General features: G+C 39.8%; 1 protein-coding gene across 1 annotated transcript; it reads left to right on the top strand.

The window, feature by feature from the left end:
* The first annotated feature begins 16677 nt into the window (after positions 1-16677).
* Positions 16678-18975, top strand: Nmt (N-myristoyl transferase). The gene is made up of 4 exons (XM_065225692.1): positions 16678-16862; positions 16948-17263; positions 17326-18008; positions 18070-18975. The coding sequence occupies exons 2-4, from the start codon at positions 16978-16980 to the stop codon at positions 18637-18639; spliced, it is 1539 nt and encodes a 512-aa protein (XP_065081764.1). The 5' UTR covers positions 16678-16862; positions 16948-16977; the 3' UTR covers positions 18640-18975.
* Positions 18976-22636: the final 3661 nt, after the last annotated feature.

Raw genomic sequence — 22636 nt, 5'->3', positions numbered from 1 at the left:
TCGTGATGGACATACCGAAAATCAGATCGACCACATCTGCATCAACCGAAAATGGAGACGGAGCCTTCTTGATGTTCGGAATAAACGCAGCGCCGACATCGCGTCTGACCATCACCTTCTAATCGGTGAAATCCGCCTACGCATTGCGCGGATCCAGCGACGGGAGGAGAGACTCGGGCGGCGGTTCAACACACGCCGACTTGAAGATCCAGCGGTAAAAAGGTCTTTTGTTGAAGAACTTGAGACTCGAGCTGCGGACGTTCCAGAAGGTGGCAGCGTAGAAGAACAATGGACGCCCATCAAGAATGCCTTTATAGAAACAAGCGAGAACAACTTGGGTGAGCTGCGCACCCAGAGGAAAGAGTGGATCACAGATGAAACCTGGCGGAAGATTGAGGAGCGTAGAGAAGCAAAAGCCGCGATAGAGCGAGTGAGAACCAGAGGAGCCAAGAACGAAGCCCGTCAACGGTACTCGGCTCTAGAGAAGGAAGTCAAGCGCTCTTGCAGACGGGACAAGCGAGCGTGGTTGAACTCCCTGGCCGACGAAGGGGAGAAAGCCGCAAACACTGGCAATATACGCCTCCTCAACGATATCTCACGACGCCTGAGTGGAGCAAGGATGAACCCGAGGATGCCAGTGAAGGACACGACTGGACAAGTGCTTACCGACCCCACTGACCAGCTGAAACGCTGGTTTGAGCACTTCGAACAACTTCTTCAAGTTTCGACGGCCAACCAGCCATCAACATCTTGGCATGATCCGCCTAGGGTGCGGCGCATCACTCGCGTCAATTCCGAAGCCCCATCACTGCAGGAGATTGAAGCAGCTATCCGAAGCATGAAATCCAACAAGGCTCCAGGGGTCGATCGCATATCAGCAGAGATGCTCAAAGCTGACCCCATGCTATCCGCACAAATGTTGCATCAACTATTCTGTAATATCTGGGACACCGCGACTTTTCCGGCCGACTGGATGCAGGGCATCTAAGTGAAGGTCCCAAAGAAGGGGGATCTGACTGTGTGCGACAATTGGCGAGGCATCATGTTACTGTGCATTGTTCTCAAAGTTCTGTGCAAAGTTATCCTGAATCGGATACAGGAGAAGATCGACGCGACTCTCCGACGGCAGCAGGCAGGATTCCGTGCCGGAAGATCTTGTGTGGACCATATTGTCACGCTCCGCATCATCCTGGAGCAGGTCAATGAATTCCAAGAGTCCCTTTATTTGGTATTCATTGACTACGAAGAAGCTTTCGACCGTCTCAATCACGAGAATCTGTGGGGTGCCCTGAGACGCAAGGGAGTCCCGGATAAAATCGTCAACCTCATCGAAGCGCAGTATGAGGCTTTCACGTGCAGAGTTCTGCATAACGGAGCCTTGTCCGACCCTATCCGGGTAGTCGCTGGTGTGAGACAAGGATGTATACTATCACCGCTACTGTTTCTCATCGTAATCGACGAGATCATGATAGGTGCAATTGACCGTGCACCGAACCGTAGGCTGCTTTGGTAGCCTATCACCATGGAGCATCTCAACGACTTCGATTTGGCTGATGATGTTGCTCTACTAGCACAACGGCGCTCCGATATGCAGAGTAAGCTCAATGACCTAGCCGAACGCTTCTCCGTCAACAAGACCAAATCGTTGGATATCAACACGGGCAACCCTTCCAACTTTACGGTAGCGGGGCAAGCAGTGGAGAAGGTCAAAAGTTTCCAATATCTTGGCAGCCAAATAGCGTCGGACGGCGGGGCCAAGAGCGACATAGGTGCACGAATCAAGAAGGCTAAGGCTGCCTTTGCGAGTTTACGAAACGTATGGAGATTCAACCAGATAAGTCAACGCACCAAACTCCGAATTTTCAACTCGAACGTAAAATCTGTGTTGTTATACGCCAGCGAGACGTGGTGTGTATCAGCGGAGAACACTCAAAAGCTGCAGCTCTTCATCAACCGATGCCTGCGGTATATAATTCGTGCCTGGTAGCCTCACAACTGGATCTCGAATGCCGAGCTCCATCGTCGATGTCATCAGAAGCCGATAGCAACAGAAATTCGAGAGCGAAAGTGGAGGTGGGTCGGCCACACACTTCGACGGGGCGGAAACGAAATCTGCAAGCAAGCGCTGGATTGGATAAGGAAATTAAGCAAGTCGATAGGAATCTGACCTGGGCCCAGGTCAAGGCAAAAGCGAGCAGCCGCCCAGGATGGAAGTCTTTCACGTTGGGTCTTTTGCACCGCTGGTGGTGCACAGGACCCTTAAGTAAGTAAGTAAGTTGAAGTTGGGAAGCATACTGAATTGGATGCTCATTTACATCTGGATATATGTGGCTCAACACGGCACCCTCGCCATATGGAGAAGCATCCGTTGTTAGAACCAGAGGAAGCTTTATGTCATAGTGGACCAGTACTCGTGCAGACTGCATTTCATGTTTGACCCACTTGAAGGCGTTCTTACATGCTGAATTCCACACAAACGTCATATTATCCTTCAAGAAATTATTAATCGGGTAAAGTTTTGTACTCAAATCTGACAGAAATCGACCATAATTATTTACTAGCCCAACAAATGCCCTAACCTGTTCTCTATTTTTCGGTCGGGGCATGTCCTGTACAGCGTTGACTTTTTGTTTCATCTTGCGTATTCCATGACGATCAATTACGTATCCGCAGTACTGAATACTATCAGCAAAAAAATCGCACTTGGCCATATTAACTCGCATATTATAATCCTGAAATCTTCGTAAAACCTCATGCACCCTAGCTAAATGCGTAGCATCGTCCGGCCCCGTTATCTTCACGTCGTCTAAAAACACGGACACTCCAGGAATACCTTGCAAAACCTGGGAAATTTCCCTTTGGAAAATGACAGGCGCCGAGGCCACCCGTACATCAAGCGAGTAGGTTGAAACAACCCGAGATGCGTATTCAAAGTTAAGATCGGTTGATCTTCAGGCCTGACTGCCATCAGTAAATACGTATCCGGTGACCAGGATTATTTTCGTGGCCACACCGTAAACAATATTAGTTTTCCAGTCAAATGCTTTTGGAAGATTTAAAATCGGATCATATTTGACGAAGTTGCAACACTCCAAAGTTGACCAAAAATTTGCCTATCCTAGTTATTTTGAGTAACCCCTGTATTTGCAAATATGGCAGGAGATAAATTTTCTAAAATCAATATTCCGGGTCTCCGGAAGGCTTGTCTAATTTGCTACATTTGTGGTTAAATATATATATATATATATATATATATATATATATATATATATATATAAGTTTTCCAGTCGAACGCTTTCGGAAGATTTAAAGATTTAAAATCGGATCATATTTGACGAAGTTACAACACTCCAAAGTTTACCAAAAATTTGCCTATCCTAGTTATTTTGAGTAACCCCTGTAACTCATCAATGGTGGGTAAAGGATGTTCATCTACTAACAGATTTTTATTTACAGTAATTTTATAATTCCCACACAATCTAACCTTATTTAAAGATTTCATGACAGGAACAACGGGTGTAGCCCATTGACTGTGATTTACCTTGACCAATACTCCGTTTTGGACCATACTTTCGATTTCTTTTTCGACAATATCCTTAATTGAAAATCGAAGCCTGCGAGCCTTGATGAATACTGGCTTGCAATTTGGTGTTAAGGTTAAAGAAGCTTGAATGTTTTCCATTTTACCAACTGAAGTATAATAATAATAACACAGTAGGAAACTTATCGATCAAATCCCTAACCACTCCTGACAGCGAAGAATCCAAACTTACTGTGTTAACAGTTGTCGTATCGTTCCTCATAACGTCATTCCAGTTCAGTTTTAAAGTGTGCATCCATTCACGGCCAAGAAGAGGATGTCTGTTACCTTCAACCACAAACAGGCGTAGCATTCATATCTGTCCCATACACCTTACGTGAACATTCATAACCCCATGTATTTTAATTTTATTCCCACAATAACTTTTCAACCCAAGGTTTGATTTATGCAACGGTACATCTTTTAAGTACTTAAATTTATCTGCAATACTCATCAAAGAAACTGGCGATCCACTGTCCACTACAAATTTGATTATTGTGTTTGCTGTTTTCAACTTTAAAAAGATTTTTGAATACTGTTTATCGTTTATTTCACAAACATCAAAAACGCAAATATCGTCTGGATCTTCAACCAATGAATTTGAATCTGCACCTTCTTCAAGAAGATTAGTTTGTTGTTTCTTGTATTTACCATTCTTCGTGTCTTTACCGTAGCGATTATCGGATGTGGAACTGAGGCACACTCTCTGCAAGTGACCCTTTTCTTTTTGCAATTCCCACATACCGTATCCTTATGAACGCATCTGTTCGCCAAGTGTGTCTCACTTCCACATCGATAACATTTGTTAGTAGTGGGGTTAGTTACTGTGGATAACTGACCATCAGCCGGAAAGGAATCTGCCCGATATCGCTGAACGTCTTACCTCCACGGTGGTTGATGATTAAGAGAGGAAAATGCCGTGTCCAGTTCGTTGTCCTCGCAACCAGAGATGCCAGATTGTTTTCTATGCAATTCCGTAGACTTATTCAAATCTACGGATTTCTACGGATTTTTTTTTAGCCGAAGGTGATATTTTTTTTTAGTTCTATTATATTTTACGTTAAATGATAAATCGATGAAAGAACTTTTGAAAAACTACTAGTGACAGCCCGCTGGGGTTTTACGCAATGGTGACGTCGGACTACGTGTTATTTATTAACTGCAGCAGGACTTGTATTTTGTGTAGGAATAGGAATTTGAGCGGGGTTCTCTCTGTTTATACTCTTTAGTATGACTAAGATGCCCTGAAAAGAAGCTTTTGATATAAATTTTAGTTGGGACATGTTCAAAAATTTAACTCTTTTGGAAAATCTTGGTGGCCCTGAAAAGGGCCGATAGTAGTACAGGCATGAATACCTTGACACCAACAATCAATACGAAACTAACGATTTTAAATTGGCTCACTACTTGACTAGCCTATTGATCCCAGGCAATTCGATTAACGTGCCCCATTCTAGTATAAATTCCAGAACTACACTATGTATGTTTTGATTAGCTATGAAAGTTCGACAAACAAAATGAGGGGTTCGTGGATTTTCCTATGTTTCGAGGGGTGCATCGACCTTCTGGTCTTAGAGTTACCTCTATGATGATACTGTTGCACCTGTAGTTTTGGCATACTTTCACTGATTGCTTCCCGGGGATCCTTGTTCAGCCATAGCAAGATGTGCGCGTGAGGACTTCCACGGTGCTTAAAACTTCAATCGTATCAACCAGCTTGTTGAAGAACACACAGCACGTGACTGGATCATCATTGACCAGAGTTGCTCTTTGTAGTGCACAATCAATTCCTTGATAGGATCTGTTAAGTCATTGCCATTGTGTCCTTTAATAAATGGGACCACTTCATCTCATTTGCACTAAGTGTGAGGAACATCGCAGGCTTTCCCAATTGTCGCATCATGGTGAACAAATTTATCTTCCTTTGTTACCAATACTGTACAGAATTCGGTATTGATTTGAGGAAGGATAGATTTCGCTCAATGTACTGCTTATCCCCGTGCACTTAAAAGTGCATTGCAAGCCTTCGGAAACGCTTAGGCGTAGAACTTTCATTGTCATATACAACAAATGTTGTAGTTTGCCCACACGTCTGTCTTGACGACGAGTTTGACTGGATGCCATCATGAAATATGCAATCCGAATCCCTGGCTTGAATTTCCGTAGATGGTCAAAACATATGGCAGGAAAAGCTATCTCTTCGCCGTGCTCGTCATATATTAATGACAGATGAACACTGTTTTGCGCGGAAGCGGTCTCCAGGCATTTGTCCTTATTCCAAAGGAGCGTTTCCTGTTGCCCATGCAGCAATGCTGTCTCATTATCCACGGCAATGGTTTGCAGCTCAATTTGAGGATCCACTGCAGGGGTTTCAAGACCATCTATGGCGATCTGATCCACTGTGATCCCGTAGCGGCGGTACAGTAGTGTCGTTATCTAATAAGAAAGCCACGTTTTAACCGTAGTTTCGGTTATAAAGCCGGAGAAGTACGACGACTTATGGATTACGTGCTTTTTGATGAACACGTTGAAGGCCTGATCATCATCGAGCTGATGGGGAGGAGAACGTCGTCTCTCTTACACAACGCAATCGGTAGAACAACATTCGAGCAAAAAGAAAATTATCAAATAACTATCATATGACATATGTGATTTCGTTCTAATTCCTCAATTTGGTGTCAATTAAACCATTTCGGATCAGAAATGTTATAACTAGGACATCGTTGCTTGCTATTTTCAGAATTCACACAAGCACACATCAGCAGCTCTTATTATGAGAAAAACTCAAATATATACATTCGTTACGGCCTTCGGTGACAGTGTCGTATGACAGAGCTTGTCGTTTAACATTGGTACTGTTATTTGAAAGCTTGTTTTGCAAGTGTCGGAAGCAAAGGCAGTCGATTATCATAGAAAATGTGTCGACTACGGTCGACCGACGCGACTTTTATTCGCCTTCACACGGCACTGTCGAAAAATTTTCTCTTCAAGCAAAGATTTACAGTATATTATGGGAACTTTCTCAGGAGTGAAGAGTTTCACGCACAGTCTGACGTTTGTTTACGGGATATTTCATAGGAGAGAAGAGCTACAGAGTCGCCGTCAACGCCAATTCTATCAAAAAAAGGATAAGTGAGCAAGAAAACGGTTGTATTTTACTTTATGCTTCTTTCCCTTCAGAATCAGATTATACTCTAGATTGTAAAATTCGATTCTGAAGGGAGACGTATAATGAAGAAAAAATCCGTAGAAACTGTACCGAATTCCGTAGATTTTGCCTACGGATCCGTATTTCCGCAAAAATTTGTAAAATCCGTAGATCTACGGAGATTTCCGTAGATCTGGCATCTCTGCTCGCAACGCTCATCATGGCTTACTACTAAAGCCCTACAGTAAAAGTATGGACGTCTGTCAAAAGTTGTTCCAATCGAACCGTCAAAATGCACCGCTTTGCTCGATTGGAACAGCTTTTTTCAGTTTTGTAGTGACAGTCGTCCATACTTTTACTGTAGGGCTTTACTTACTACGAGTCTCTGCGATAGTGCTGAATGTTCAGCACACTGCACAGAGAAGCATTGGGCGCTCTTTGCACCCACACATATCTTCCCTTCACTCATAAAATTCGTTTCATGGTCATAGATCCTTCCCTGTTTCACGAGTTCTCTGTTCCTCAGTCCACTTAATAACTGTGCACGCACGAATCTGTCCTCGTCGTCAACGCTGTAGTTGCACGATCGTGCTTTACACATCGACCCGGCGTGAAAAGCGACCGCCGTTTTCCTGCTTTATTCTAGAAAAAGCCTCGTGCTCTGCTGCCGTGTCCGTCATCGACCGTAGGTAGGTTTTGATGTCCGTAACGAAGATTCGGTAGCAGTCCAGGTTTGTCAAGCTTGGGCGAAGCTTTGCGCCTTTGCGGTTTTTACGATTCCTTGCAGTTCGTCGCCCATGGAATATTAACTTTACTGAGCGAAGCACCTATCTCGATGTTTTCTAAGTAACGATTCCATTCCTCTCACATTTCATTGGCGGCGATGCCACTTGGGAACGGTTTCATGTGATCCCAGCGGATGCTGGAGGATGAACTTCCACCGACACTTGCATAAGCGTTTACTTCGCTAGAGAGGTTCCAGCTGTTATCAGCATTTCTAGGCATCGTCGGTCCAGAATTTCATAAATCAGTTAATCAAACTTTAGAGTAATTTTTGGCAATTTTGAATAAATCATGGACTTTTGTCCCCCTCGATTTCATTCACTTTTTCAGTGACAGTTACTATAGACAGTCAAGTTATAGACCGGCCAACGTGAGTCGACGTATCGAAACAAATCGTCAAATCATATGGAAAATAATGTTCGTTTTGGATACAACATGGCAGCACATTGACAAGTCTATAACTATAAGCGTCTATAACAGTGACAGCTCGTTCGTGTGTGGTGGATTTGAAAACGCGTGAATTTCTGATGCGTGTTGCAAAATACATCGCACGTGTAATTTGATTAAAGATGTAAAACAGTGTAAAACCATAAATTTTAAAAATTTCCCTTGATTACAAAAGTCTGTATATATCTGTAAAAAAAAACTAAAAAGTCTGTAAATGTCTGTAACGAAAAAAATGTCTGTGTAAAAAATAAAAGTTTGTAAATTCACAGACATGTCTGTAAATCTGGCATCTCTCACTTCTATTCAAAAGCTGATGAGTTATCACAGTTGACTTCTGCTTGGCGATTATGCATGCAACCGATGCAACCGTGCTTCGGCCTAGGGTTGGAAGATCTTGGATCGATCTTTGGAAGATCGATCTTTGGAAGATCGATCTTTTACAACCCGATTTCCGATTTTTCGGATCGATTCTTTGTCCTCGAAAAGATCGAAAAGATCGATCTCTTCCTTCGATCTTTTCAACCTTTAAAAAAAAGAATTGGTGTTAATTTTTTAAGCATCAAACACGATTGACTCTCACCACAGATGTAGTAAATTTAACGAAAATAACGTCATCATCAGCACTACACAGAAATTTTTTTTTGTTGAATATTACATCCAAACTGCTGCAACCAGGTCAATCCATCGGTTGTGTAATATAACGTTGTACGATTTTCATCGTTTTTGCGAACAAAATTACATCCATTGATGTAATATTGTATCTGCTTTTTGCATGATATAGTACATTATTTCATACATTGATTTAATACATTATTTCATACATCAGCTTGAATTACATTGATCGATATTACATTTTTTGCTGTGTAGAGTCGGTGTATAATGAGTCACGCCAAGAGAAAAACAGTTGAACTCGCATCACGGTTTTCGAAAGATTCCCTTTCTTTTACTTGGCCACAGAGGACTTCTACAACAACTTCAAATGACTTCTAGCGAGAAAAAAATAGCGGCTGTAGTAAATCATTATATCAGTGATTTAGTCAAATTATCTTACCCAATAATAGTAGAAATTCTCATAAGTGATCATTACCAAACGTATCCCATGACAATTTATTGCTCACTGCGTGTTGATGATCATTTCTTTGAAATGATCATCAACATGTGAACCATTTGCCGAGGTAAATTTAACTCGTGGTTAAAAGTGACACTTCGAAAGTTATTCTCTATGTTCTAAAATCCCTGTGCTGTCGATCACACGGTTTCGAAAAGAACTCAACCACGATTGTCAAAATTTAACTTCTTGTCTGTCAGAAGTAACCACGCTCGGATAGCAGGGTTAATCGATAACTTTCCATCTGTCAAATTTTAACCAAAAGTTAAAATAATCCACCAAATGGTTCAGAACCTCAGTTTGTTCTGGCCACAAACATAAACTTGGTTGATTTCAAACGTATTCCATTGATAATAATGTTTAAAACAAAAATAATGTTACGTTTATTTTAAAAATACTCGTGTTGAAAATAAACGTGAATATTTTTGTTTGTTTTGACAACCATATGTGATCAGAAATAAATATGTTTATTTTATAAACAAGCTTTTCATGTTTGAAATAAACAAAAATATTTTGAAATTATTTTAGCAGGGGAAATGTCGGCTTCGGCAATATCTTAACCTATTATCGTCAGGGTGTAAACAAAGTCCTAGAGCACTCAAGTTTGGCTAATAGATGCTCTGAAACAGAATGTATCCACATTCCAAAATTCAGCTCTCAAGGACGTTGCTTACCCCCTGACGATAATAGGTTAAGGTATTGCCGAAGCCAACATTTCCCCCATTTGAATGCGGATAAAACAAAATCAAATGGATAGCAAATAAATGGAAATCTGCAGACAGGGCATCTAAATTCCTGCGATTAAGGAAGGTCTGTAGGAGTTTGGATCCGGGTCCGAGATCCGGGGGGCCATCGGGGTGGGTGTCCGTGAGTTCCAGTTCAGTAAAACCGGTGAAACTTTGTGATATTAGCGTCGTTTTGTTGTTTCTGACGCTGGTCCTCATACCGGCCTCTTTCTACGTTTGGTGTTTGGGGATGATCTGTTTTTCTTTCGACGTCGGTTAGGGGTGCGGATTATATGAGGATCGGCATCAGAAACGACGGAGTGACGTTGATATTGTGGGGACTCACGCGGTTTTTTCAAGCTTGGAACACTTGCTTGCGTGGGTTTCCAGACCCTCTACTTCGGTTTCGACGCTTACAGGCCATTTTCAGTTGAGTTTGCCGAATGTAAACAAGAAGGAAAAAAAAGGAAACGCGAAATATTGTTTACCCAGTTTATGTATTGTTGAAATAAACATGCTTTCGAATTTAATTCAAACATGCATATTCTTGTTGAAAATATGTTTTTAATATATATATTTTTATATAGGGGAAATGTATGCAATGTCGACCTAAGTGTCCCTAATTTGGGCCCATACATAAATTTAGCAATCGAATTTTCAAAAGCAACCAAAAATATCCATTAGTACCGTCCCATCCATCGCGTTCATCTAGATACAATAATTGTATATTTATTGATAAATAGCACCTTTTTAGCGATGAACCCAATCTTAGATCCATAGGCCAACATTACAGGCCCAAGCGCAATTACAGCGGAAGCGGAACGGCAACGGCATCGAAAAAACCCGATCTGAGTACCCAACAAACAATTCAAAGTCACAAATAAGCATACACATTGAATAAATGCAGTATAACAGTGTACAATGCTGAATAAAACAGGATGTCAAATTATGTGCTGAAAAAAGCTCATTGAGATCGATAGATGCGCCTTTATTCCGCCGTTTGCTCTGATATGATTAATTTCCTTATTAAAAGCTTTATAAACGTTGACTGTCTTCCTTATTCAGAACCAGAAGTTTGATCTCATAACAAACTGAATAAGTATAATTTGCACATACATTGTCGCTTTAATTCGACTGTTTTCAATTGATTGAATAGAATGCTTTATTAAACGTCTTATAAATGTTTTCTAGCTCCATTATTAGATTTCATTGCATTGCTTTACGATATTGCTGTATAAAGGTGAATACACTCAGCAAAATAGCTCTTATACCACCCAACAAACAATTCAGAGTCACAAATAAGCATATATATTGAATAAATGCTGTATAACAGTGTACAATGATGAATAAAAAGAGTTGTCGAATTATGTTCTGAAAAAGCTCATTGAGATCGATAAATGCACATTTATTCCACTGTTTGCTCTGATCTGATTAATTTACTTATTAAAAGCTGTAAAGGTGTTAAATGTCTTCCCATATCAACGCCAGAAGTTTGATCTAACAAACTAAAAGTGTAATTTGTGCATACATTGACAATTTTATTCGACTGTTTTCAATTGATTTAATAACATGCTTTATTAAACGTCTAATAATTGTTCTCCAGCTTCTTTATTAGATTTCATTGCATTACTTTACAATATTGCTGAATAAAGGTGAATACCGAGGGGGGCGACTCTACCTAAGATGCAGGAATTTGTCTGCTTTGCAGTTGTGAGATGCACTCACGCTTAATAGATAGAAACACGATTGATTATGATTTTGAAGATTTCTTGCAAAAAGGTGAAGATCGATGCGAGTAGATAATAGTAGATAATAGCTATTATACGAGGGGGGCGACACATCTAAATCTCAACTTTAGATGCTCAACAAATCTCACACTAGCTAATCAATCTTCGAAAAATCTTCTTTCATTTGTCGCATCTACTTGCATCGATTATCATCTTTTTGCAGGAAATCTTCAGAATCGTCATCAATCTTCTTTCTACACACAAATAACAAAAATTGTTGCTATAAAAATAATGCAATTTCAAAATAAAAGTTTTCTAAATTTCGTAGTTTTAACTGTGAAAATTTTCAAAATGAAAGTTATATCTTTGGTTTGAAAGTGTTTCTTTCATTTCGGACTTGTAATTTTAAAAGTACATTTTTTAAAATAAAAGTTGTTCAGCTATCAAAAATACCTCTTCATAGTAAAGTTTTTGGCAGCACTGAACTCCACTTAATTTACCGCCAAATTTGAGTTGGCGAGACGAGGAAAACAAATCGTTCTACGGAAATCAAATGCGTGGAATCAGTATTTGATAGATACCTCCGGTGAAGGTAGTACAGTGGTACTTGATTGTGATTCCACCGCTACAACAGCGTATGATAGGTGAGTTGGATTTTTGTTTTTCTTAGGATCGATTAAATTTATTTTTACATTGTAGCTACATTGATCAGCCCGCTAACTCTTGGCAAACAAGCGTTTCCGTCGGGTGGTTCCTGCTTGTCACCGTATACATCACTGTCATCATCGGCCAACAAATCCCGTAACAGTGTAAAGCGTCTCTCTTGGAAGAAAATACAATCTGCGCAAAAAACCCCGTAACATTGCACCAAACCCATCATTCCGGAATCTGACAGCCGATGGTATGTGGATGTAGAGCGGCTGAACAACAACACAATGATGTATGAATTATCCTGGACCGTTAGTGATCTAGTTCGGGTGGTGGTCGTTTCCAGTGGCAGGTGGTGTTCTTTCATCGGTGTTGATGGCATTTGAATCCTAGGACTCAGACGAAATCTGCACTGGTCTCAAAAACAATGATGTATTTTCATTTTCTATACAAAGTATATGAATAAAGACAATTTTTATAAATGGTACAAATATGAGTAAGGGTATTTGTCTTTAATCTTGAAAACTATTAACCTGTAATATTTCAAATTTGAGATAAAACATTTATTGTCATGATAAAACAAATCCTTTTTTATTTGAAACATTTTGTACTTTATTTTAAAAGCATTGGTTTTTCATTTGACAGTTCTACAATTTGATTCGAAAGCTTCAACTTTTAAAATTAACGAGGGGCTTAACTTTTGATTTGATAGGCTACACATTTTTATTCTGAATGCTTCGGACTTTCTACCAAAAAGAACCAACGAAAACTTTTAATTTGACCAATGGTTTTTTTAATTTTAGAAATGATTATTTTTTGTGTGTATCTACTCATCGTGCGCGCAGCTAGCCACAGCAAAACACAATCTTTTTTGCATCGTAGATAGAGTCGTCCCCCTCGCTATTATACCACTATGCGTCCATGTTGTAATCACATGATTTGTAAATGTTTTATAAACGACATATTAGATTCATTATTCGACAACACTGATTCAGTCTAACAACAAGGCGAAATCAGTAGAGTAGTGGTTACCGTTTCCGCTTTCCAATTAGAAGGTCGTGAGTTCAATCACAAGCTCAACCCTTTTTTTTATTTGTGTTCTACGTCTAATTAATTTAAATAGTAATCATCGATCACATGACTTACGATAATGAATGCATTGATCTAGTTTAAAAAATAACCGAGCATTCCTTCCTTGGGATTGGAGTGGTGAAGAGGTAACATTGGTCTCATGTTAAACAACGATGAATGAATTAATCATTCCCACAGGGCCTTGAAGGAGCTAGAGTTGCGATCGGGAGTGCTGATAGGTATTTACTTTCAAGCGAGCTTTTATTGATTATAGAGTTGCCCATATGATGAATTCTAGGATAGCTCAGATGACAAGGCAAGCGGCTGGTAATCGGAAGGTACATGGTTCGAATCCCATACAACGACATGTATGTATTTAATAAATTTTCTAATATCGTGTGGTGCGAGCCACGTCAGAAATAATGAATTCAATTACACACTTAAGAAACACACCCTTCCCCTGTCCCCGTCCCTCTTATTTTCGGGTTAATTTTCTCACAGTTGAATAATCGTTTAATAAATGTATAATAATGTCTAATTAAACGTTACTTCACATGAGAATCAAGCGTATATAGAGCATCACTGTTTTAAGGAAGCAGTGATGTCTAATAAACGCTGAATAATCAAAAAATTTATCGAATGAACTCTGTTACAACTCATATAAGTCGAATAAAAGCTTCTCGACATACCTTATACAACACCAGTAGTTCAATGTTGTGGTTGAATAAATTCTCCAGATTTGTGTGAACAAAGCCTGAACAGAAGTTATTATTAAAAATAATTTAATTAATTTATCTTTATTAGGGAGGCTTTAAAATTATTAAAAATAGTACAAGTACTATTAAGTATGCAGTTGAATAAAACGGTCAAGAGGTCGTTTCTTCAATAGACGATTGTTTGTTGGGTAAGCCAACTTGTCGAATTGAAAACTTGTTGGAACCAAATCGACTTTGGTTACGCATCTTGATGTCATTTGTGACAACTGCCGCTGCTGTGGAGAAAAAAAAATCGACAAAAGCTATGAACACAGAAATTCAAAACAACCCAAAATTAAGTTCTTTTCACTCATCTCCCATGTTCCGTACGATAAGCCAAATTTGGGTAAACCGGCTCAAAGTAGTTTGCATTTAAGCACGGCAAAAAAAATTACCCATCGCTAAGTTATTTTCAATTTTTTCTAAATAGCGAGAGGAAATGAAACGGGCAGAGGTCAAATAACTCAAATTTGAGTTTAAAAAACCCAAGCGGTGGGTAGTTTTGTTTTTCTGTGAATACCTTCGTTTCAGGAAAAATAAAACAAAATTGCGTCTTCATGGCCAAATAAAATCTAATTTTCACTTAAAAAATTCACCATGCAGCTCGTATTCTAGATATAAAATGCTATAGCATGCTTGCACTAAGGATATCAAAATTTCCCGAAATGAAATTCCCTTGTGACAAAAATTGCGTTGTCAGCATTTAGCAAAAAATAATCCAACCTCCGTCACAGCTTCATCCGCGCACACAATTTGGTCACTGCTATTCAAAAAGAACTCCAGAGTTGATTGATTTTTTTTATCATGCAATGCAAGATTGCCCAATCCTATAAGTGAGCTTCACATCGGTACATGTGCTTCACACTCAACTTCACACCCGATGTATTTTGACAGTTCGGTACAAAAGCTCGCAGATGCAGCGCTGCCATTTATACAGATTTATCTGTATTATACAGATTTTTTAATCTTAATACAGACCCGATACAGAATACAGATTTATCACAGATTTTTAAATTACAATACAGATTTATACAGATTTTTATAAAATGCTTGAGAAAAAAAAAATCAAAATTTATAAAAACAAAATAACTTTTTTGATTGTATGGGGATTTACAGTATTAATTGAATATTTCCAATAGAGCTTTTTGACGTTTAATCGGCGCACACTACTGTACCATTTAAATCGAATTAGTGCGAGCAAGAGAGAAACAGATTAGTGGGAAAACAAACCGTCCATTCATCCAAGTGTGCCAGATAGAGAAAGGCTATTAAACGTCAAAAAGGTCTATATAAGCATGTATGTTAAATACAAGAAAAGTGCCCGAGCACATTAAAATGGTACAAATACAAGTACTCGTAAACATTTTACTTGCATTGAAAATGTATTTCATAAGAAATTGCGGATTTTCTGATATTCTCCATACTGCAAAAATGATTTTACCAGCACTGGCGGGGCGACATCTATCGACTTTTCGGTATAACTACCACACAAATGATGTAATTAATTGTATTCATCTATATTAAAAATTTCAAACTTTTTTGCATTTAAAACTGCTTATCAGGTAGATAATGAATAGAAACTAAAATCTCTATACAATTTCAAACGGCTTCATATCACTCTTATAAATAAGTACGGACGATATCACAAATGGCGCAATTATATCCCGTATGGTTAGTACGATAGCCCGAATAGGTGGTTAAGCACTTTTTATGGTTATTTTGTATGCACTGTATTTGTAAAACTACCCGCATAAACGCGAACCATCACATGACCTTACCGATAATGGTTAAAAATTGTTTATAATCCCTGCTAAACTTCAACTGAAATGGTTATGGAACTTTACATGAACGTTTGTGTGATAAAGTTTTAACCTTATGTATTATGGTTTTTTGGAAGCGGACCTTACAAATAATGGGTTGTTAAGAACCATTACCATTCCAAATTTTTGTTTTCTCCATACATTTTCGGAAAGAGAACTATATTAGAACGTTTTTACTTATGGTTTGAGAACATTAATGGTTATGGTTATGGTAGTCAGTAAGGTTCATTAATGGTTTTGTATTATCGCTCAACTTTACGTGAAATATATCGTGAATTGGTAATCAGTAATTTACAGGCAACCAATTCGCGATATATTCCACATAAAGTTGATCGATGTTACAAAACCATTCATGGACCTTACTGGTTACCATAACCATTACCATTAATGTTCTCAAACCATAAGTTAAAAGGTTTTAGTATAGTTTTCTTTCCGAAAATGTATGGAGAAAACAAGAATTTTGAATGGTAATGGTTCTTAACAACCCATTATTTGTAAGGTCCACTTCCAAAAAACTATAATACTTAAGGTTAAAACTTTATCATTAAACGTTCATGTAAAGTTCCATAACCATTTCAGTTGAAGTTTAGCAGGGATTATAAACAATTTATAACCATTTTAGGTAAGGTCAATTTATGGTTCGCGCTTATGCGGGTACAAAACATGATTAATTAAGAAAAAAATCGTCAATACAGAAAATACAGATTTTTTAATAGAGTGGATACAGATTTTTTATAAAACCACCTGGCAGCTCTGCGGCAGATGTGATGGGTCCCGAAATTACCGAATTGTCACGCGTAATCACTCCCTCTTTTTCGTTCGTATCATCGTCGGTCCTTCATCGCTTTTCTGACTGGCACATCAAGTGGGCTCGTCGTCGTCCGAAAATTCCGGTGTCTCGTTTTTCCCTTTGGTTCAAAGTTTCTACGGAAGCCCTTGAAAAAGTGCAATTAATCTCGCGATTCGCCTCGGTTGCAGTTTCGCTTTCCCGTCTAAGAGCACTGCAGCAGTAGCTTTCGGTTTCCTCCGTTCCGAGTGCAATTTGTGGAGGTAAGTAGCCAACGAGGGTGAAGCTCTCACGCAAGAAAATCGATTTTCTGAGTTTTTCCCTTTTTCGGAACTGATTCTCGTGCAGCGGATCGGTGTTGGTGGTGGTGCAATTTTGATGGCTGATCAGCAAGCAGTTCCGGTCGCCGCGACGGTAACCGAATTGAAACCGGACGCGGAGAAGAATGGGGAGGTTCCCGTTGCCGGGACCGTAGACGGTGGGAAGGCGGCCAAGGCCAAAAAGAAAAAGAAGAACAAGCAGCAACAATCGCAGGAAGGCCAGCAGGCTGGCGGAACTGAGACTGTGGCTGCGGTGGATAATAATAGTGCGGTGTTCTCGACGGCTGCTGGTCAAGAGACCGATGAAGCACCGTCCGGATCAGGAATGGCTCTTCCCGGAGCAGGTAAGAGGGTGATACAATCGGATGTGAATGTGTTGTGTTAATTTCCATTCTTTGGGTTCTAGGTCAACTTCCTAGTCAGGACATGTTGATGAATGTGATCGAACAGCTGAAGTTGAGTTCGCTGAAGCCGGCGAAAACGCCGGAGGAGGCCCTAAATAAATCATTTAAATTCTGGTCCACCCAACCGGTTCCCAGAATGGACGAAAAGATTGCAGTGAACGAACCCATCGAAGCGGACAAACAGATAAACGAAATACGCGAAGAACCGTACAGCCTGCCGGAGGGTTTCACGTGGGACACCATGAACCTGGAAGATCCGCTACAGCTCAAAGAACTGTACACGCTGCTGAACGAGAATTACGTCGAAGATGACGATGCAATGTTCCGGTTCGATTATCAGCCCACCTTCCTGAAATGGGCTCTGCAACCACCCGGATGGCGCGCCGAATGGCACTGCGGAGTACGGGTCGTCAAATCCGGCAGGCTAGTCGGATTCATTTCGGCCATTCCCGGTACGCTGAATGTTCACCAGAAGACCCAGAAAATGGTAGAGATTAACTTTTTGTGTGTGCACAAGAAGCTTCGCTCGAAGCGTCTGGCACCGGTGTTGATCCGCGAGATTACCAGAAGGGTCAATCGAACCGGGATTTTCCAAGCGGTTTACACGGCCGGAGTGGTTCTTCCGAAACCAGTTTCCTCCTGTCGCTACTGGCATCGATCACTGAATCCGAAGAAGCTTGTCGAGGTAAGTCCTCTTAGTTAGTCAACAAACCGTTATCGTTATCGTGAATCATCCATTTTTGCAGGTAAAATTCTCCCACCTATCGCGCAACATGACGATGCAGCGAACGATCAAACTGTACAAACTATCGGACGCCCCTAAAACTCCCGGTTTCCGGAAGCTGCGCGAGTCGGACCTGAAAGCCACCCACCAACTGCTTGAACGCTACTTGCTCGGATTCAATCTGACGCCGGTGTTCGACGAGGAGGAATTTCGCCACTGGTTCTTGCCGCAGGACGGCATAATCGATTGCTTCATCGTCGAAGATCCGGCCACCGGCGAAATCACCGACATGGTCAGCTATTACACGCTTCCGTCGACCGTGATGCACCATGCCGTGCACAAGTGCGTCAAGGCCGCGTATAGTTTCTACAACGTGTCGACCAAAACACCGTGGCTGGACCTGATTAACGATGCGCTCATTTCGGCGAAAAACCTCAATTTTGATGTGTTCAACGCACTGGATCTGATGGAGAACCGCAAGTTCCTGGTGCCGCTCAAGTTCGGCATTGGCGATGGCAATTTGCAGTACTACCTGTACAACTGGCGCTGTCCGAGCATGCAACCGGAGGATGTTGGCTTGATTTTGCTCTAAATCGCGTTCGGAAAGTTGGTGGTGCAACAATTATTGACGGTTGAGGGCGGCTTCTTCGCAGTGCGCCGGGGCCTGGTTTCGATTATTTTCCTGTTTTTAGTAGGTACTTTAAATGTTTTGCGCCAACAGCAGCAGCAGCAACGGGGACAGCGAGGACGATGGATTTTAGGGATACATATATTTCAATAATGTTTAGCAGTACAGGTACATATGTATAAATGGGACGCATTATACATTTATGTTACGAGCAAAATGTAATGAGTAATGCGAAAGGATGTTTCCTTCGGTAAACATAACGTACACAATAATGAAGCCTAGTTCGTGTCTATTTCTGAAGTGTGTGTGGCGTTTGGCTTTCGATGGAATTGGTAAAGAAATTCCTTTGTATATACTGTGGAAGGGCTCAATGAACCCTAAGTTAAGGGCAGGTCGAAAGTTTCATTTGGGAAGAAATAGCCGGGAAAGGCCTTTGCGCTTCTTGCAGAGCAGAGGCATGATGGGTCAGTTAATTCCTTTTTTTAATTTCATTATTTCAAAATCAAAAGGTTCAATGCAGTACCAATGATGGTTTGCTTTTTCAAACTATAGTTAGGGTTATATAAAGCCTGTTGATGTTGACAAACCTACTCTATTCACAAAAAACATAAATGTATGGGAAATCCGTCTGTACCAGTATACATAAAAGCGTTGAAATAGCAGCTTTGGGACGGTCTTCTTGCAGAGAGGTTCAGCAAAATTTGATTCTCATTTTGTTGAACTTTCTGCTAGAAGGTCGTCTGCTGATTTTTATAGAGATGATAAGTAAGTCACTATTTTCTCGAGTTTGTAGAAGACAAATCTAACTAATTTTAAATAATTGATGATATTACTTCATGCGTGAAGTTAACGATTTACATAGTTGGAGATGTTTAACGTCAAATATCACACGCAGAAAAATGGATTTTTGTTTCAGGGCCTAATGTATTTTGTTATTGATTCAAACATATTGTATCACTATTTCAACAAAACATATTTTTGAATCAACAAAATGTTTTTTAGAATCAACAAACAGATTATTGACTTTACAACCGGTTTGTTGATTCAAAAATATTTTTCTTTGAATTAACCTAATAATATATTTGAAACAATATCAAAAATACATTAGGCCCTGAGTCAAAAATATATCCATTTGAATTAAAAAACCATTTCTCTGCGTGCAGACTTAAAGTGGTCATGAGGAGATAAAAGTATAGAGTTGATAATTCTGTTAGAGTACGGCAGTGTGAAAATTTTATATGAAGTAATACAAACATGATTAGTTAAAGTGCATAACTCTAGATGGGAGCTTACCATCAATCATACTGTCATTGGTCGAAAGGAACAGTAGCAGAACATCCCATACCCGTGTCTCCTCGAGATCGTTAAGTTGACGATGACAGGAGCACATACAGCGGTAGAGGCAACAGTAGCTGCAATTTCCAAACCTATCGACTAGATACTTACGTCAGATGACGACATGAGTGTGAAACAATCGATAGAACTGTTTCGAACATAGAAGGTACGTGAGCAAATCGACGCTCATCTCTTGCCAGTGGTGACGGGGGGAGATACCTCTCACCATCCCTCCCCAACGGAGGAATTTGGTAAAGAAGATGATCAACCCGATTCGTGTCTTCCTCAAAATTGACCTTTGCTCGCTTTCTACTCTCTATATAAAATTTTCACACTGCCGTACTCTAATACCCCGTTCACATTACTGCGTATATCACGTGATATACGCTGTCTTGCAATGAGCACTCATACATCTAGTTTTCACTGGAAATCCTATGTATGAGTGCTCATTGCAAGACATCCTATATTACGTGATATAGAGTTACGTTGGAACATCTACCCGAGTCAGCAGGTCGTTAACCCAGCAGCGGACTTTGCCACAGCGAGGCACCACCTGAGTCAGCGGATCGTCAACCTGGCAACGGACTTTGATACGGCCAGCCTCATCGATTTCATCGAGGAGCACGGTCAGCAGATTTAGCTTATAAGTAGGACTAAGCATGACAAGAACGTTGTCAGTTAGTATTGTGAGCTAGGTGAATTACGTGCGAAGTGCATAATTCTGTGTGAAGGTGAAGAATCAGTGAAAATAAATGTTAGTTAGTTGAATTGTCCTTTTTTAAAAAGGTTATCACGGCCAGAGACTCGTGATTATAGCATAGAGGTAACTCTAAGACCAGAAGGTCACGAAGTAACGTGCTCAACTTTTTGGCTCAGCTCTGGTACTATCTTCGGTCCCAAGCTAATCGATTCACCCCTCGAAACATAGGAAAATCCACTAACCCCTCATTTTATCTGTCAAACTTTGATAGTGAATCAAAACAAACATTGTGTAGTACTAGAATTTGAGTAGAATGGGATACGTTAATCGATTTGCTTGGGACCAATAGGCTAGTCAAGTAGTGAGCCAATTTAAAATCGTTAGTTTCGTATTGATTGTTGATTATAGGCTGTAATTTGAACGGGGTATAACCATTAGAGGTAACTCTAAGATCACTGGGTCCCGAAGAAAATCATTATTATTTTTGGCTCACTCAGTACCAGAACAACGGTCCCAAGCTATTTCACTCACCCCTGCATGTTCTGCATGAATCCACACACCCCTGATGTTATCTATCAAACTTTCATAGCGAATCAAAACAAACATAGTGTAGTAATAGAATTTCAACTAGAATAGGGTACGTTAATCGTTTGCTCGGGACCAATAGGCTACACTGAACCAATTTGACATATTCCTGTTATGTGGAAGTCTAATAAATTTGCGCTATAAGATAATCCATTGAAAATGATATGATTGAAAATGTGTCAGGTAAATTCTATATGAATATCCGATACATTTACAATGCTCATAATTTGGTAACATTTATATGATCGTCGTATGATAAATGAAAATCGGTCAAATTATAATAATTAACTGAAATGGATTTGAAACCCATAAGCATAAGCTTTACTTTTCACCACAATATAATATATGTGTCATAAATCAATCGAAGTAAAGTTTATGTGAAAATCACATGAAACTTACTGCTTCTTTTGACACATATATTTAATCGATTTCTAAAAATAAATCGAAAAATAAACATCAGGCAGTGGGAGCTTTAACAGTTGTGTCTTTTTTTTTATTGTAGCTGATTTGGGATTCGATCCAGAACTGTTGAGGTGTGATGCTTTCGGTGTCTGTGCTCGATTCCATTGGGCCACGGCTGACTTTAAGATTGAGCTCGTTCAATTAGCATGAAGTAAGAACAGCTCTCCCGACATGGAATGTAGTGCAACGTTATGCTCGTTTTGCTAGAGTGAAGCAAAATAACACTGACAAATTTATGCTCCGTTTCGGTGGTGTCGTGTATTCAAATCTTTCTTAATGCTCCTGTGTGCAATAAAACAACGACTACATTATATGAGTTCATGGAACTCGTTCATGACACTCAAGTGTGAAGATTTACAATTAGAATCTTAGCTAATTAAATATTGCAGTAGAATCATTTTTTCCAATCTCAATACATTCTTTTCCGGAAACCCTTATCTTATGAAACAATAACAAACAAAGATTATTCAATACAGTCTCATTGTTGTTAGTAATATTTAGTTCAACTAATCATTTTAATGAGTGTACGATAACATCGTTGAAAATTGTTTCAATAATTTATAAAGAACAATCATTTAAGGTGTATTTTAATGGGAGCGATATTCATCCCAGAAAACCATGCCAAAACAAATGTTTGCTGTTGGATTTATTAAAAGGCAAATCTACATGACTATCTAATGATTGGGATAGATCTGTTTACAATCTTTATACCTCAAAAATCAAAGGAAGCTATTCCAATGAGATATATATGTTTTCCTGTACTGCAAAGTTGAATGACAATCCAATAGTTTCTACATGTCTGTTTACACGCGACATATCAACAAACGTCAAAAATCGTTAAAAGCAACTCCAATAAAATATACATGTCTATCTTATAAG

This window comes from Ochlerotatus camptorhynchus, unplaced genomic scaffold, assembly GCF_037179485.1.
Source record: "Ochlerotatus camptorhynchus isolate MF236.1 unplaced genomic scaffold, CSIRO-AGI_Acam_v1.1 ptg000232l, whole genome shotgun sequence".
NCBI lineage: Eukaryota > Metazoa > Arthropoda > Insecta > Diptera > Culicidae > Ochlerotatus > Ochlerotatus camptorhynchus.
Note: the sequence above shows the minus strand (reverse complement) of the source record. Positions and strands in the feature narration are given on the sequence as shown.

Coding starts and splice junctions, on each gene's coding strand:
- Nmt (XM_065225692.1), top strand. CDS start 16,978: ATGGCTGATCAGCAAGCAGTTCCGGTCGCCGCGACGGTAACCGAATTG. Junction 17,264..17,325: donor AATGGCTCTTCCCGGAGCAG/GTAAGAGGGTGA, acceptor TTTGGGTTCTAG/GTCAACTTCCTAGTCAGGAC. Junction 18,009..18,069: donor ATCCGAAGAAGCTTGTCGAG/GTAAGTCCTCTT, acceptor CCATTTTTGCAG/GTAAAATTCTCCCACCTATC.